This window comes from Pan paniscus, chromosome 6 (assembly GCF_029289425.2).
Source record: "Pan paniscus chromosome 6, NHGRI_mPanPan1-v2.0_pri, whole genome shotgun sequence".
Lineage (NCBI taxonomy): Eukaryota > Metazoa > Chordata > Mammalia > Primates > Hominidae > Pan > Pan paniscus.
The window spans coordinates 12,348,151-12,364,599 of NC_073255.2; the positions used below are offsets into that span (position 1 = coordinate 12,348,151).

Below are 16,449 nucleotides of genomic sequence, written 5' to 3' on the forward strand. Positions count from 1 at the left end.
TCTTGTGCAGCCTCTTATTAGCTAATAAAAATTATGCAATTCATGGTGCTTCCCTTTTGTGTTGTATGTTGGGAAGCTCAAAGAGAATTTTTTTTTTCAATATAGCAATTATCTTCAGCAAATGTTTTAGGGTGTACTTCTAGGTTATAACTCTTTTTTCTTTGTTGTTTTATTTTAATGACCAAAGGTATAATAGTCTTCCATTCTATGTTATCTCACATCCTTTTTAAGAAGTAGAACCCCTGTGGGCTGGGTGTGGTGGCTCACACCTGTAATCCCAGCACTTTGGGAGGCCGAGGCTGGCGGATCACTTGAGGTCAGGAGTTTTGAGGCCAGCCTGGCCAACATGGCAAAACCCCATCGCTACTAAAAATACAAAAAAAAAAAAAAAAATAGCCGAAATTAGCCAGACATGGTGGCATGTGCCTGTAATCCCAGCTACTCAAGAGGCTGAGGCAGGAGAATCACTCAAACCCTGGACGCAGAGGTTGCAGTGAGCTGAGATCACATCACTGCACTCCAGCTTGAGCAACAGAGCAAAACGCTGTCTCAAAAAAAAGAACCCCTATGATTTTAAAAAATGACATTTTTAATAGAAAATTTTAAACATTTAGTGGGGGAGATGTCTAATATTTAGAGTCTCAAAGACTCAATCTGGAGCAACAGGTAATTCTCCTGTTCCATCTGGATCTAGACAAGTGATTCTCAGATTTTAGAGAGCAGAGGAATTATCAGGAAAGTTTGGTAATGCACAGTTCTGGGTTCAAACTCCAGAGATTCTGATTCAATAGCTCTAGAGGTTGGGGCCCAGGATTATGAAATTTTATGAAGCACCCCTGGTGAAAAACACTATTCCAGAGCAATTGTCACCGCACACCACAAGGTGTTCCAAATGACCCACTGGGATATAAAGAAAATATTACAACTTGTCTCTATGTTTTTATCTCATCAATTAAAATTTCATTTATATAAATTCATAACATATTAGTATGATAGCTTATAAATAGAAATCACAATTAAAAAATTAAAAATCTGTGGCATGTGATCAAAATTTTACTGGAGGGGTTTATAATCATAACAGTTTGGAAACTACTTCTCTACGGTAGGTGGGCCAAATCCAGCCCACCCCCTTGTTTTGTACAGCCTTGAGCTATGAACGGCTTTCACATTTTCAAGTGGTCATTATACAAATAACTACATAATATCTTCCATTTTGCCTCTTGGGCTACAGGACCTAAAATATTTACTATCTGGACCTTTACCAAAACAAACAAACAAAAAACACTGTGGAGATGAGTCGTGGAGAATGAGCTATTTCTATGCTGTGTCTAAACATGACCCTCTAGGTTTTCAGACTGCTGACTACTCCTGCCTCCGTCTGACTCATGTCCTCTGAAAATTCAATTGCATGAGCTTCCTTTTCAGTCATCCTGCTTCCTCCAGCAGGGACTCCATCAGTCAGATTCACCAGTGAAGACTCCTGCCCAGGGCCGTGTTCATCTTCAGAGCTGAAGCCTCCCGCTGTATTGATTAGCCAATACAACCAACAAGCTGAGCACACTGGCCCACTAAGACCCAGTTCTTGCCAAGGCATGTATGTGCCAGTCCTTAAATCCAAACCTGGATGGCAATGGCACAGGACATGACAAGAATCAGGAAACACAAAAAAACCCCATCCAAGCCTTTGACAAAGGAACAGAACATGAACCTGTTAAAATTCTTCACTAAAACCAAAGGAAAATCAAAATTATGTCTCTAGATTTAATTTTACTTCTTTTTTCAAAAAGAGGTCAATTACTTTTATACCATGAAAAGTATCATGGAGAGTATTAAAATACAGGTCTTAAATACCCTGTATTAAGGGGTGATTATGCTTTAACATATGGCAATTCTTCACCTTCATCTTTAAAAACAGCTTTATTTCAAAACACAGAAAAATGTTCACTTTGAAATAGAGTAACTAGGACATAAAGACTAATCTGTTATTAATACTAATACAACACATCTGTTACATAGTGGCACTTCTCAAAATGTGCTTCTTGAACTCCCTGCAGCACAGGGCATTTACTTGAGAAGCACAGATTCCTGGGCTCACTCACCACTGAATCCAGAGAGCTGAGGATGGTAACAAGAAATCTGGATTTGTAATCATCCCCAGGTGATACCGATGGACACTGAATGGACACTGAAGTTTAAGAGTCACTGGTGTACAGGTGATGTTTTGTATCTGATCTTGTCAGCACCATTTTTTAAAAATGTGCTTTTTAATCATCTGGTCCTAAAATATACTCCTTGTCTCTTTCTCACAATTAGTATCTTTCTAGAGACATGAACTCTCTTAGGTTTGCAGTTTCTGTTTCCTGACACGTTCAAATGACCTTAATGGTGGGTCTCTGAGGCTAAGTCAGGACACATACTTAATTGCTCACCTCAGAATCCCCTTCGCTTCTTCCTCAGCACTGTGTTATCAACAATTTACCAGGACATAGATCCCCTACTTCCCATTTCACCATATTGATTTTTTTCTCTGAATAATTCGATGTATTCAACACTTACTACATACCAGGAAATGTGCTAAGTGCTTTATTAACTCTTTCAGTCTTCACAACAACTCTGTGAAATAGAACATATCATTATCTTCTTTCTATAATTGAAGCGACTTGCTCCAAGAGGTTCATGGCACAGGAGGATGCAATCAGCCTTCCAAAGAAGAGCCTTCATCATCACTGTGCTGCCTCTCACTCTCAGGCTTTTGGGTTGTTTAGTAAAGCAAGATTATGAAGAACTGATAGCTCCTATGGTCCCAATTTTATCCCAACTTCTGAATATTTGGTTGTTACTAGAGAGGACTGACAGACAAATTAGAAACATAAGTATTTCTATGAGTATTACATATTTTATGCAATCTATTCCATTCTATTGTGGTCTGGGAATAGTATGTTTTCTATAGGTTTTTTATTTTGGGGTATTTGTTTCGTACTTGTTGGGAAGGAAACAAGGAATCCAATTTTCAGTGGAAATTTAATACTATATTAAAACCAGACACAAATACAAACTCCTCAAAGCATAAGTCAGAATACGAGAAACATACCTTTGGTCCTTCGGGCCCTGGAAGTCCCCTCTGTCCTTGATTTCCTTTGCTCCCTTTCTTGCCTTCGTCACCCTAACAAAATAATTATGAAAATATAGATTTTCATATGGTATTAGCAACCTCCCCTAATCTAGCAAGGACCGTAGCAGAGCCGGATTCTCGACTAATACCAATTTTAAAGTGGTGCGCCCTGAGCACAGCTCAGTTGCGCAGGATTCGTCAATGTTCTTGAGGAGATCAGATGACTTCAGATTGTTCAGCCTTTACTATTTATTCAATATGATTTGCTATTTTTCAAAAATATAAGTTTTGTATCTTTCTTTTGGAACTTTTGTTTGAATTTATAGTTCATTTTCACCCTTGGTCTATTAACAGATGGTTCTGAGACATTCACAGTTTCAGAAATGAGTACTATCTATGCTTTTTCATGCTGTTTTTCAATTTTTCTATTTCAGGTTTAAAACATGAAATGAGACATTTTAAAAATCACAGCCCTATTTCGTCCTCACTGGGGAGTCTAATTCTTTCCCCCAAAAGAGACCAATAGTTTTATTGGCAGGAAGATGCTTGAGCATTAACCTGGGGCAGAGGTAGGAACTGACTACTAGCTGTTGCCCAGCAGGGTTGTGTAAAACAGTGCTCTCCCAAAAGAATTCCTTTACCTTCAAAACTATCTTTCAACTAGGGTTCAACTGCAAGGCGCCATATCCAGGGATGTACACAGCTCAACAAATGAAAAAAAAAAATTCCTCATGGTCTGCAGCTGAGGCTATTAAAATATTTATAATATAAATTACTATACCATGGTTTTTAAAGTTGAGCAACAGAATCACCTGGAGAGCTTGTTAGACCACAGATTGCTGGGCCCTCCACCCAGAGTTTCTGATTTAGTAGGTCTGCATTGAGGTCCAAGCATTTGCATTTTTAACATTCCCAGGTGATGCTGATGCTGCTGGTTCAGGGACCACACTTTGAGAATCATTAGACTATACTAAGGTCATCAGCAAAGCAGGCACTTTATTAAGAAGAGATGACCTCCTGTAGAATCCACAGAGGTTTCCATGGTCCACACTAATGTAAAGCAGTGGCACCGGTGTAAAAAAAAAGTTGAATGTCCAAATATCTTATATCATTATCACTTACCAGTAGAGACAAAATTCAACCACAACTCTTTATTTTCTTCCCTCCACTACCACTAATTTAGGTTATTGACCTAAATCACCCCAGAAATGAACAGCAGGAACCCAATTACATGTAATAAATCGCCAACACCGAACCATGGTATACCTGGGCTATGTAACATGTTCCTACCACTCTTCTCCAATAGCCTTTCATAAGCCACAAGTCACCTCAAGCCACAAATTCAGTAGCCTCTCTTTCCAATGCACATTCTTCTTGCCTTATTGGTGGCATCTGATACCACCCATTGCTTTCATCTTGAAATCCTTTCTCCTCAGTATCCCTAACATGCTACCATTCTGCCTATTCTGTAGAGTTCTTGTTCTCCAGCTACCTTACAATGTGGGGTTTAAACCTCAACTCTCTTCCTTAGAGACATTGTTCATTCTCACGGCTTCAGTTATTAACTCCAAGCGCCTATTTTCCAAAAACACATCCTAAAAACAATTCTCCTGAATGTTAGCAGATCGGCATTTCTAAAAGTATATTTCACGTGATGATGTTATCCCCTCCACCTCACCCAAAAAGGATCCCTGAGACTGGTAAATCAATAAACAAAAATGTTTAAAAGCCTACAAATATATTTAAATTTCATATCCTCACATTTAAGATTAAGGATTCAATTTTAGTGAGTATGTTCACAACACATCAATTACTATTTTAGTAGAATTATGAATAGAACACTAATATGTATACAAATTTTATTTTTACTTGACTTGTATATAATCCATAACAATCTTTACATGGGAATTGATAACTACACATAAAAATAGAAAGAAGCCCAGGTGCGGTGGCTCACACCCATAATCCCAGCACTTTGGGAGGCTGAGGCATGTGGATCATGAGGTCAGGAGTTCCAGACCAGCCTGGCCAATATGGTGAAACCCCATCTCTACTAAAAATACAAAAATTAGCTGGGTGTGGTGGCACACACCTGTAGTCCCAGCTGCTTGGGAGGCTGAGGCAGGAAAATCGCTTGAACCCGGGAGGCAGAGGTTGTAGTGAGCCAAGATCATGCCACTGCACTCCAGCCTGGGGGACAGAGTGAGACTCCATCTCAAAAAAAAAAAAAAAAATTGCAGGAAGACCTGGAATCTTAGGGGCTATAGGTTATTGTCACTAGTTGTCTTATCCTATTGATGAATTTGTATAGTCTCATCTTAACATATAAAAATGTTATTCAACTAGCATTTCTACAGTGGTTAAAATAAATTTATGCCAAGTTGTGAAGTGAAATGGCCATTCCATAAAGTGATATTTCTTATTGCATGAGATTTTATAAAGAAAATTTATGGACTGTCAAATCTCAACGATGTATCTCAAGGCTTCTTTTCCTTCCTATGTGTTTTTTAAATGTCAATCTGACCATTTATTGAGAAAACGTGTGTCAAACTCTTCTCTATGCTGGGTCTTACAATAGATGTTAGGAAAATAAAAGTGAATCATATATGCTTGCTGTCTTCCAAAAGCTTGCAAGATAGTATTCATACTTTTAAGCCAGACATAAACACATTGACAAAGTAAGAATAACAATCGAATTTCTTCTAAGTTGGCTCCTCAGTATGAAGACCAGAACACAGGCTGCTTCCTCCAACACTGTCATTTCCATACCTTGGGGCCAGGCTGTCCTTTTCCAGATGGTCCTTCTGGGCCTCTTGCTCCCGGAAGCCCCGCTTCTCCCTAGAGAAAATGACACTGATGTCTTAGCTGACCCTCCAGTAGACAGACTGTACGTATCATCCCACCTTGTCGCCTTTTATCATTAGTGGATTCAGCTGAGACTCTCCAAAACACACCATACCTTCACTCTAGTCTCAAAATCAATTTGGAAGTTTATAAACTTGAAATAAAGTAACATCAAACTCCAGTTTAACTCAGAGCAGCTGGAATATCATGAAAAAGTAATTTCTCAGCCAATTTCCAAAGCAATAAGCTCATTTTCTTTTGGCTCTTCATTCGCATTTGGTAGATTTTTTAAAAAACAGGGAAGACCTTCAGCCTTTCCATCTGCTGTTTTTTTTTTTGCTACTTTTATTGAAAAATGAGTATTTCAAATGTCAACTCAAAATACTTCAGGAAATCTTTACAATGGCCTTATTTCCTAAATGCATTTACAGACTCGCCTCTTAGGGGGAGGCGGGGGGAGTGGCTTTCTCTTAAGTTTAAATTAATGTGCTTTCTAGAAATCCTGAAGAAACTAGGCCATAACCAAAACACCAGACAGAAGGCAGAGGATGTGAGACACTATCTCAGCCTTTGAATAGGCCACTCCTTCTCTCAGGGAGAAGTGAAAAGGGACATTTGGGATCGTGAGATATTTTTTCTTAAAGAGACTAAGTTTGTCCTGAATGGTTTTATTCGAGCTCCTGCAGGACCAAGATATCAGTTTGGTTCAACAGTTCCTACTCCAGTAATACGAAAAACTTGGTGTTACCTTCTTCCCTGCAGCTCCATCTTCTCCTGGTACTCCTGGTTGTCCTGGGAGCCCTATTGAGCCTGGCTCTCCCTGGTGAATGAACAAATATTTTATTTCCCTGAAGTTCATACCTCCATTCTGAGGTACTTGCAATTGGATGTATCTTACAGTGTCTGAGAAAAGCCTCCGAGAAATCTGATTAGCAATTAATACTAAACTATTTGATCTTGGGAAGCTACTTAACATCCCTAGGCCTTAGTTTTTGATTCTATTTTTATGGGCTGAATTGTGACCCCAAAAAGATATGTTGACATCCTAACTCTTTGTACCTGTGAATGTAACCTTAATTGGAAACATGGTCTTTGCAGATTTAATCAAATGAAAATGAAGTCATTACAGGGGGGCCCTAATTCAGTATAAAAGGTGATATAATTTGGCTCTGTGTCCCCACCCAAATCTTATTTGAATTGTAATTCCCAGTGTTGGAGGAGGGGCCTGGTAGGAGGTGATTGAGTTATGGGGGTGGACCTCCCCCTTGCTGTTCTTATAATAGAGTTCTCATGATATCTGGTTGTTTAAAAATGTGTGTGTAGCATGCCCCACTTCACTCTCTCTCACTCTCCTGCTCCTCCATGTGAAGATGTGCCTGCTTCCCCTTCACCTTTTGCCAGGATTGTAAGTTTCCTGAGGCCTCCCCAAAAGTCAAGCAGATGCCAGCATCATGCTTCCTGTGCAGCCTGCAGAACTGTAAGTCAATTAAACCTATTTTCTTTATATAAATTACCCAGTCTCAGGTAGTTATTTAAAGCAATGAGAGAATGGACTAATACAACGGGTACTATAAGAAGAGGAAAATGCCTCTTGAAGACAGACACACAGGGAGAGCACCATGTGATAAGAGAGGCAAAGACTGGAGTGAGCATCTGCTAGGCAAGGCATGCCAAGGATTGACAGACACTCTGAGAAGCTAAGATGAGACCAGGAAGCAATCTCCCTTACAGGTTTTGGAAGAAGCATAACCCTGCAGACTGATTTTGGACTTCTAGCCTCTAGAACTGAGAGACAATAAATTTCTGTTGTATTAAGCCACTCAGTTCCTAGTACTTTCTTACATCAGCTCTAGAAAACTAATATAAAAGTGAAATAACAAATTTGTGCCCTAACAACACTTCCAGCTCTAATATTCAGTAATTCCACTTGCTTTCGAGTTAATTTACAATTAGTAATAAATCCTTTAAAATGTTCAGGAAAAAAATATGCTACTTTCAATCAGTTTAAAGCATCTTTATGGCATTTATTAATAGCAACAAAATGGAAAATAATTGAAAGCAACTTCAACTAACCTAAACAAGCCAGTGAAAAAAAGCACAGTAAATCTAACACTAAGTAGATGGAATGATAAAGATGAAAGAAGAAAATAATAAACTTGAAAACAAAAAGTAAGAAGATTCATAAAACTTAATGCCTTTTTTTTTTTTTGAGATGGAGTTTCGTTCTTGTTGCCCAGGCTGGAGTTCAGTGGTATGATCTCAGCTCACCGCTACCTCCACCTCCCAGGTTCAAGTGATTCTCCTGCCTCAGCCTCCTGAGTAGCTGGGATTACAGGCATGTGCCACCACACCTGGCTAATTTTGTATTTTCAGTAGAGATGGGGTTTCTCCATGTTGGTCAGGCTGTTCTTGAACTCCTGACCTCAGGTGATCCGCCTGCCTCAGCCTCCCAAAGTGCTGGGATTACAGGCATGAGCCACCGTGCCCAGCCAATAACATGTGTTTTTTAACATACCAGAAAACATGGGAGGCGGAGGTTGCAGTGAGCTGAGATCGCGCCACTGCACTCCAGCCTGGCGACGAAGTGAGACTCCATCTTAAAAAAAAATGGCAGCTATTATTACTATATTAATACTTTTTTATCCTTTGTAATCATGTTTATATATGTAACATGTATATTCTTCTTAGACCTACATCTTATATATTCTTCTAATACTCAAATGCTCGTAAGAATATGACAACAACAGAACAATGGTGAAGTTGAGTGCTCAACTGGCTCTCTAGATCCTATATAACTTCAGGATGACTTATCGAAACTGTGAAGGGTAAACTAAGTATTCGTTCATTTATTCAGCAGTATTTATTGAGAATCTATCATGTCCCGAAAGCTGGGGATTCTATAATAAACCAAGATAAACAAAGTGCCACCCCAGTGGAGTATATATTTTAGAGCAGCACTGTCCAAGAGGAATATAAAGCGAGCCACGTGTGTAATTACAGCTTTTGCAGTAGTAGTAGCCGCACTTAAAAAGTAAAAGGAGCCCATTATGTAGAGTTAGATAACACATGCAGGGTCTGTACTGCAATTGGATATAAAGGAAACCTTATATAATATTACATAAAGTATCATATCACTTCTGAGCAGCAGTCAACTCACCTTTGGACCTTGTACTCCAATTCCCACTGGTCCTCGAGGGCCTGTGGGTCCCATTTGGCCTACTTCTCCCTAGTAAGAAAAGAGTTTAATACAGCAGCAGAGTGAAAATAATATATTCCTGCTGTTGATCTCCTAAAACCTGTCTTATATCAACAAAGTAAAACAGTTTCACGTGCTCAATTCATAGATATTGCCTGAAATTCCTTCAGGGGGATGGATTTGCACCAGATTTGGAATATATATGTAAATGAAAAAGGTACATAATGTTTGATGTATATATGGTCTGACTTAAAATATAGGCCACATAGCATATTCAAAATTGATTTTAAGGAGCCCCTTGTGGAGGGTATCTGGAAAAGATAGGCAGTTGTGTTCTAGAACAACTAAAATTGGCACAGGAGAAGCCAAGGTAACTGCTGATCAAGAGTAATGTCATAAGCAGAGAACGCAACTTAAGCTTTCAAGGCAAGCCCCAAATCAAAACTCTCAAGAATAGTCAGAGTGGTCCATTGAGCAGCTTCTCACACGGACAGCTCTAAGGAGTGTGTTCTAAGGTGAATAGTCTCAGAGAAGTATTTTATTTATTTAACAATGATTCATGATTCTTAGAAGCAATATTAAGGATAACTAGTTAAATGAGTGCCATGCTCCTCCTCAAGGAAAAAATAATAGTTCCAATCTATGAGATAATTTGATTCCCAAGTAAATAAAACATTTTTATTTGTTAGGTCATTTCTGACCCCATCTCTTTAGCTAAGGTTTTAGTAGTTGCACCTACAGTCAGAGTGGTGGTGAGAATGAAAATTAGCCAACCTAGAGAGACACATAACCACTGGTTGCCTCTATTAATATTACTGCTTGCGTTGCTAGAATAGGATCTCATAAGTAAAAGTAACAAAGAAAACAACAAATGAAAATTGTGTAAATAAAGCTTTCTTAAAGCATAAAGAATACATATTACATTTTCTAAATTGTCAGAAATATCAGTAACATTTTGCATTAAGTAGAGATCTCTGATTTTTAAGTTCATTCTACCTGCTGTCTTCCCTTGCACTGGCACTGATCAGAAAACAGCAATTATACTATAGATATATTAAACTCCACTCTCATTTACAAAGTTACCTTGGAACCAGGTAAGCCCTGTCCTGGGGGCCCTTGTGGACCAGGTAGACCAATAGGACCTTGGATTCCCTTTAAAATAAAATTTTATAAAATAGTGTTAGTGAAATTAAGTAGTTTCAAATCCTCTAAAGTGAAACTTTAGTTCATACCCCATAATAAGTTACTTACACTCAATAAGCATTTGTGGAGTGGGGTGCCAGGGGCTGCTAGTTAAACCACAATTTGCATTCTTCCCTATTTCCATATTAAGAGAAATTTTAGCTGGCCCGTATATCTGCCTAGAATAAAGACCACGTTTCTCAGTCCCTGTTGCAGCCAGGCGTGGCCATGTGGGCTAGATTCTAGCCAATGGGATATGAATGAAGTGATGTGTGTAACTCCTGGTTCACGCTAAAAGAAGAGGTAAGCTCCTTCCCTTTTCCTCTTCTTCAGTAGCTGGAATTAAGAGAGGGTGACCATCCAGGATCATGCAGATGAGGAAAGCACCCTCAGTATGGCAGACTATCAAGACCGATTAATAGAGGCAGTATATCAGCTTGGAGTTTTAAGTAAGGAAAATAAAATTACATCTAGTTAACCCATTTCATATCTCTGTCACATGCAGGCAAACCTATATCCCAATATATATGTATCAGGATGGTAAATTGAAGGTTTGACCTAGGCTCTAAGAAGCAATAGTCAGTAGATACCAAACTGAAGAAGGTTCAAACACTTGACTCCCTCCTTCACAATATAAAGGAGGTTTTTATACATGGGTATAAAAAAAGGATATGCACATATGTGTACATTTGTATATCTGGTTGTTTATATTTCACTCTATTTGTAAAAGATCTGAGTTGATCAAGCCTCCAAATATTTAACAAAAATCTGTGGGCCATTTAAGAGAGATTGTAAACATGTTGCTGGAAACAGAAGTTCCCTCGTAAACACATGAGGGAAAACATTCATTTTTACAAGAGAAATAGGAAGATCTAACATAACAAGAATTCAATGGATAAACACATCAAATTAAAGAACATTGAATAACTGCATAGACAGAGGTTAAATTTAAGTAGAATTTATATCATTTGTCTTAAAAGGTAAATAAATTCTTTTCTTGCTCAGATCATTTTACAAATAGAGATCTCATTTCCAATAGAGATCAGCTCTGTAAGGACACATCTACCTCGAAATTTTTTTTTCTTTTCAAAAAGAAGAAAAGGGGGTAAGAAAACGAAAGAAGTCCGAGAGTTTTGTTTTGTTTTTTTTTCCCAAGCTGAAGAACAACCACCTCCACCAAGGAACAGCATTAAAGGCGACAGGAAGCTGTAGGTAGGAGGTCCAGAATTCACAGGCCATCTGAACAGACTTGTCTTCGAACCTCATATTTAGCCCCAGAGTGGTCACTCAGCACCAGGAGCACCGCAAGACCCAAGATGTGACAACATTGTCCGGCCACTTTTGGGATAAGTAAGCCCCTGCTAAAACCAACAAATAAACTATAAGGCTTGAGAATGTCGGCTGGTATCATCAAATCATGATATTTGAGTAGCCCAAATATCCAGCTCTTAATTATTATCTAAATATTTATTTATACATTTATCTTGGCTTCTTCTGTACCTTAAGATTCCTAATGTGTTAGACTAGGACCTCTGCCAATGGCAAGGGAATGGAAAAAGGAGTCATATCCAACTTTGCTGTTGTTTGGACTAGCAAGAAAAGTAATAATAACAATAAATTAGCAGCCAATTAGAAATAAACCCAAAGTGAATCTCAACAATGACACTGGAATTATCTCATTTTTAAAATTCTTCCCTTCTCCCACTACCCTAGATACAGAAAGCACTATTCATTCTTTAAGCAACAGAATAATTCAAACCTTACTCATAAATCTTAATCAAACCTGACCTGCCACTTTCTAACCAGGAGATATTTAGCATAAAACTGGATTTGTGGGTTGCTTTGATTAATAAGACTGCGTAAGTATATGGCAAACAACAAAGTATATGGTAAACAAAAGACTACATGGTAAACAACAGTAGAGAGTACTGTTATACTATCTTCACATTATTTAGATTTATCACAATACCCAGATTTTCCAAAAGTTATCAGAAGATTTTGAAAATGGTTCTAATCACGAATGTAGACATTCTTACAGATCTTTCTTTTCTTCTCACCAAGAGGGGCCAGGTGTCATTTATAAATTATATCTGTGTTTTGCTTCTATTCCAGAAGTTTGCCCCTTAAACTAAGTGGTTATCTCTGATCCTCGTCCAAGTTTTAACTATAATACTTTTTTAAAAAATGGATATGTGGCTAGTTAGAGTGGTTGGTAGGGGGATACTACTCTACTCCATTGGGAGAGAGTGGGATTTAATTTTCACAAAGCTTCAAGGAGAAAAAAATACACAAACCAGCAGGTAAGTAAACTATTGTTCCCAAGGGGAACTAAAAATATTGCACCAAAACATTTACCTTGTTAATTAGGTTTTAATGTTAAAAGTCACAGCATCAAGAAACACACTACTTATTTTTTAAGCCTTTGGAAGTTCTAAAAAATAAAATCTTCTCATTAAACCATCTTATCCTTCCCTATATTCACTTCTGGACTTATACTCCACTGCAATTAACTGTCAAATATACTCATAGATGTTTGCAGGACTGGCCTTCAATGAAGACCAGGATTGGGCTGGAATGTTCTGCACTGAAGGGAAAGGAAGAATGCATTAATTACCTGTTCCCCTTGACTCCCGATTCCAGGGATACCCATTGGTCCTTGGGGTCCCACAGGTCCCATATCCCCCTGCACAGAAAATAAGCCAGGAAATATAACAATAAAATAAAATCTTATTATTTCATACTTTGCTAACCTGGAATTGGGCTGTGTTAAAATCTATCTTTATACTATAAAAAAAATTCAACATGGAAAATTATAAAACTTTATTTTATTCCTTTTAAAGTTAATAATTCAAATTCCCCAAAATAGTAAATGACATTTTTTCTATTCAGTCTAAGTTGGTGAGCATTTGTATAGGCTTATATTTATCAATCATTTTTCTCACAAACAAAATTTCCTGAATAGTTGTTATGACACAAACATTTCCTGCTAAGATTGTAACAGAAATATTTAAAAGTAGAAAATTCATAGGATATAATAAAAATAGAATGAGAGATAAATTGAAGAAAAATATTTTTAAATTTTCTAAATACCCTTTCCCTCCAAATCTTATTGAAAATGCATTTTGAAAATGAAGAAATGATCTCACGTGAATGCAGCAAAATTAAACAGCCCTATTTTCTTCTTCCATGAAATTGAGAAAACAAAATTAAAGTTACCAGCAAGAAGAACATAATTCATTCTTTCTGTGTCTTTATACAGATGTTTGTTGAGTGCCCATTATAAGCCAGAAAGTATTCCAAACACTAGGAAAACAACAGTGACCAAAACAGCTCAAAATCTCTGTCCTCCATTGAGCTTAGATTTTAGTAGGGGAAACAAGATGGTAAACAAGACAGGTAGATAAAATAACTAGTATGTTGAATAATAAGTATGAAGGAGAAAAACTAATCAGGGAAGAGAAGAGGCAGCAATGATTTTGGTTAAGATGTCCAGAGATGAAGTCACTGATGAGAGGGAATGAGCCAGGTAGAAACCCAGAAGAAAAGCATTCCATGCAGAGAAACAGCCAAAACAAAGATGATGCCTGACATGTTCCAGAAACAGCAAGGAGACAGTGCGGCTGGAACCATCTCCATGAGGGAGAGCGGTAGACAATGAAGTCAGAGAATTATGGCAGTGGAGTCAGGTAGAAGGATCAGTGGGGCCTTTGAGGCCACTGTAAGGACTTGGCTATCCTCTGAGTAAGTTAGGAAGCCACTGGAGGGTTTTGAGAAGGGAAGTGAGAGATCTGACTTGGTTTTTAAGGCCCCATCTGGAAGCTGTATGGAGAACAGACTGAAGGGGGTCTACATGAGAGATGATGGGGCACAAACCAGAATGTTGAGAGTGGAGGTGGTGGGGAGTGCTCAAAACCTGGATAATGTTGAAGGTAGAGTGATGGAATTTGCTGAGGACTGAAAGGACTCTTGGCAGAATAGAGTTGTCATTGACCAAGAAGAAGAAGCCTGAGAGAAAAGCAAGGTTTGAGGGGGAGGGTGATATCAGGAGTTCAGTTTTGGACATGTTTAGTTTGAGATCCCTAAAATGAACATCCAAATGGAGATATCAAGTAGGTGGGAGAGGCCTGGGATGAGAACATAAATTTGGGAGCCCTCACTATATAAATGATATTAAAGACCATAATTGAGTGAATTTGCCAAGTAATAGAAAAAAGAGATGGTCCCAGGACTGAGCCCTTTAAGCACTCCAATCATTAGAGGTCAGAGAGATGAAGAAGTCACAGCAGTGGAGACTGAGAAGGAAGCAGCCAGAGAGACCAAGTGAAGAGAGTGTTTCAAGAAGGTGAGGGATCCATCTGTCAAATGCTACCAACAGGGCAAATTAGTTGATGACAGAGAATTGACCGCTGGATTGAGTAACATGGTTAACATGCTCATTTTAATGGCAGTTGTATTTAGACTACATTAGGGCCACAAAACTTTTAAACAGTTGGATAGCAGATACTTTGGGCTTGAGGGTCATAATAATGTCTCTCGTAATTGATCAATGCTGCTTTGGTAGTACAAAAGTAGCCATAGATAATATATAGTGAACAAGTATACCTGTGGTCTGATAACATTTTATTTGTAAAAACAGGCAGCCAGCTCAACAGTTGGCCAATGTTTGAGCTAAATAAATATGTTTTTATGAAGAAAAATGTATCATTTGCTGGGCGCCGTGGCTCACGCCTATAATCCCAGGACTTTGGGAGGCAGAGGTGGGCAGATCACCTGAGATCGGGAGTTCGAGACCAGCCTGACCAACACGGAGAAACCCCATTTCTACTAAAAATACAAAATTAGCCGGGCATGGTGGCACAAGCCTGTAATCCCAGCTACTCAGGAGGCTAAGGCAGGAGAATCATTTGAACTGGGGAGGTGAATGTTGCAGTGAGCTGAGATGGTGCCATTGCACTCCAGCCTGGACAACAAGAGCGAAACTCTTGTCTCAAAAAAAACAACAACAACAACAAAAACAAAAAGAAAAGAAAAATGTATCATTAGATCAAACTTTATATAACATTAAATATATAGAACCTGCACTAGGAGATGCCCTGAAATACACTACTTAGTGCTCTATCAACCTTTGATCTACATCAATATTACGGAAGGAAAACATAATGGAATCCAGTTCTGGCTCAGAGCTGGACTATTTTGATTCAGAACTTGATTTCTTATGCATCAGATATTGTGCTAAATGCTTTACATCCTTTCATTTATCCTCACAACAACCCCTGTAAAGTGGCCATCCCCATTTTTCAGATGAGTGTAAGTAACTCACCCCAGGTCACACAACTGTTAGACAGCAGAGGTGACAGTCAAGTCCACTCTGACTCCAAAACCCAACTCATAGCCACTAGTTTGCAAATATTTGTTAAACACATAAGAGAGGGTCCCTTTTTGTGCAGTGTTATTGACATTTAAGTACCTGTGCCATAAGTACAACTTTGTTTTGTACCATTTACATACATTTGAGAGGCCTTACCAGAGGCGTGTTTATATTATCACTTGAATCACAAACATCAAGCCCTCTGAATCTAGTGTTATATGTAAAAGAACAGGAAAGGAAGAAAGGAAAAAGAAGATGGTATTGAGGGAACAGCAGATAAAAGCTTTGCTATGTAATAATATCCTGATACTTCAAAGTGATTTCTTTGCATGACCTCCAGATGTAAAAATACATGCACCATGTCACAACGCCACCTGAAAAAGTTAATTTGCTGAACTCATAAAACAATGGTTCTGTTGTATTCAGTTCTCGCTGCTCCAAAGGAAGGAAGAGCATCTTATGTATTTTTTGGAGTATTTTGGAGTTGCTGTACAGCCAGAGCTAAGAGACTTGAACAAAGAATTGTATTGCATCTAAAATTCATATCACTCACTGTTTATTTCTGTTATTTAAATACAAACAGCTAGAAGAGATAACTACCAGCAAATAAAAATAAGTCATTCAAGATTGAAACCCAGCACTTGAGATAATCATGAATATCAATTGTTATTCTAATATAATATACAATATAATGATATGCTTAAAGGCTGATATATAAATGACTCCAAATTGATATGAGTTCTTTGC

The 16,449-nt window shown here is 38.2% G+C and overlaps 1 protein-coding gene across 1 annotated transcript in view; it reads right to left on the reverse strand.

Moving 5' to 3' along the window:
- The window catches only part of COL28A1 (collagen type XXVIII alpha 1 chain), a 199,480-nt gene that overhangs the window by 82,219 nt on the left and 100,812 nt on the right, over positions 1 to 16,449 (reverse strand). Inside the window, exons 20-25 of the mRNA XM_055115702.2 lie at positions 12,949 to 13,017; positions 10,236 to 10,304; positions 9,114 to 9,182; positions 6,705 to 6,776; positions 5,882 to 5,950; positions 3,092 to 3,163 (exon numbers count right to left, since the gene is read on the reverse strand). Coding sequence (XP_054971677.1) covers positions 3,092 to 3,163; positions 5,882 to 5,950; positions 6,705 to 6,776; positions 9,114 to 9,182; positions 10,236 to 10,304; positions 12,949 to 13,017 — 420 coding nt within the window. The remainder of the gene's footprint in view (positions 1 to 3,091; positions 3,164 to 5,881; positions 5,951 to 6,704; positions 6,777 to 9,113; positions 9,183 to 10,235; positions 10,305 to 12,948; positions 13,018 to 16,449) is intronic.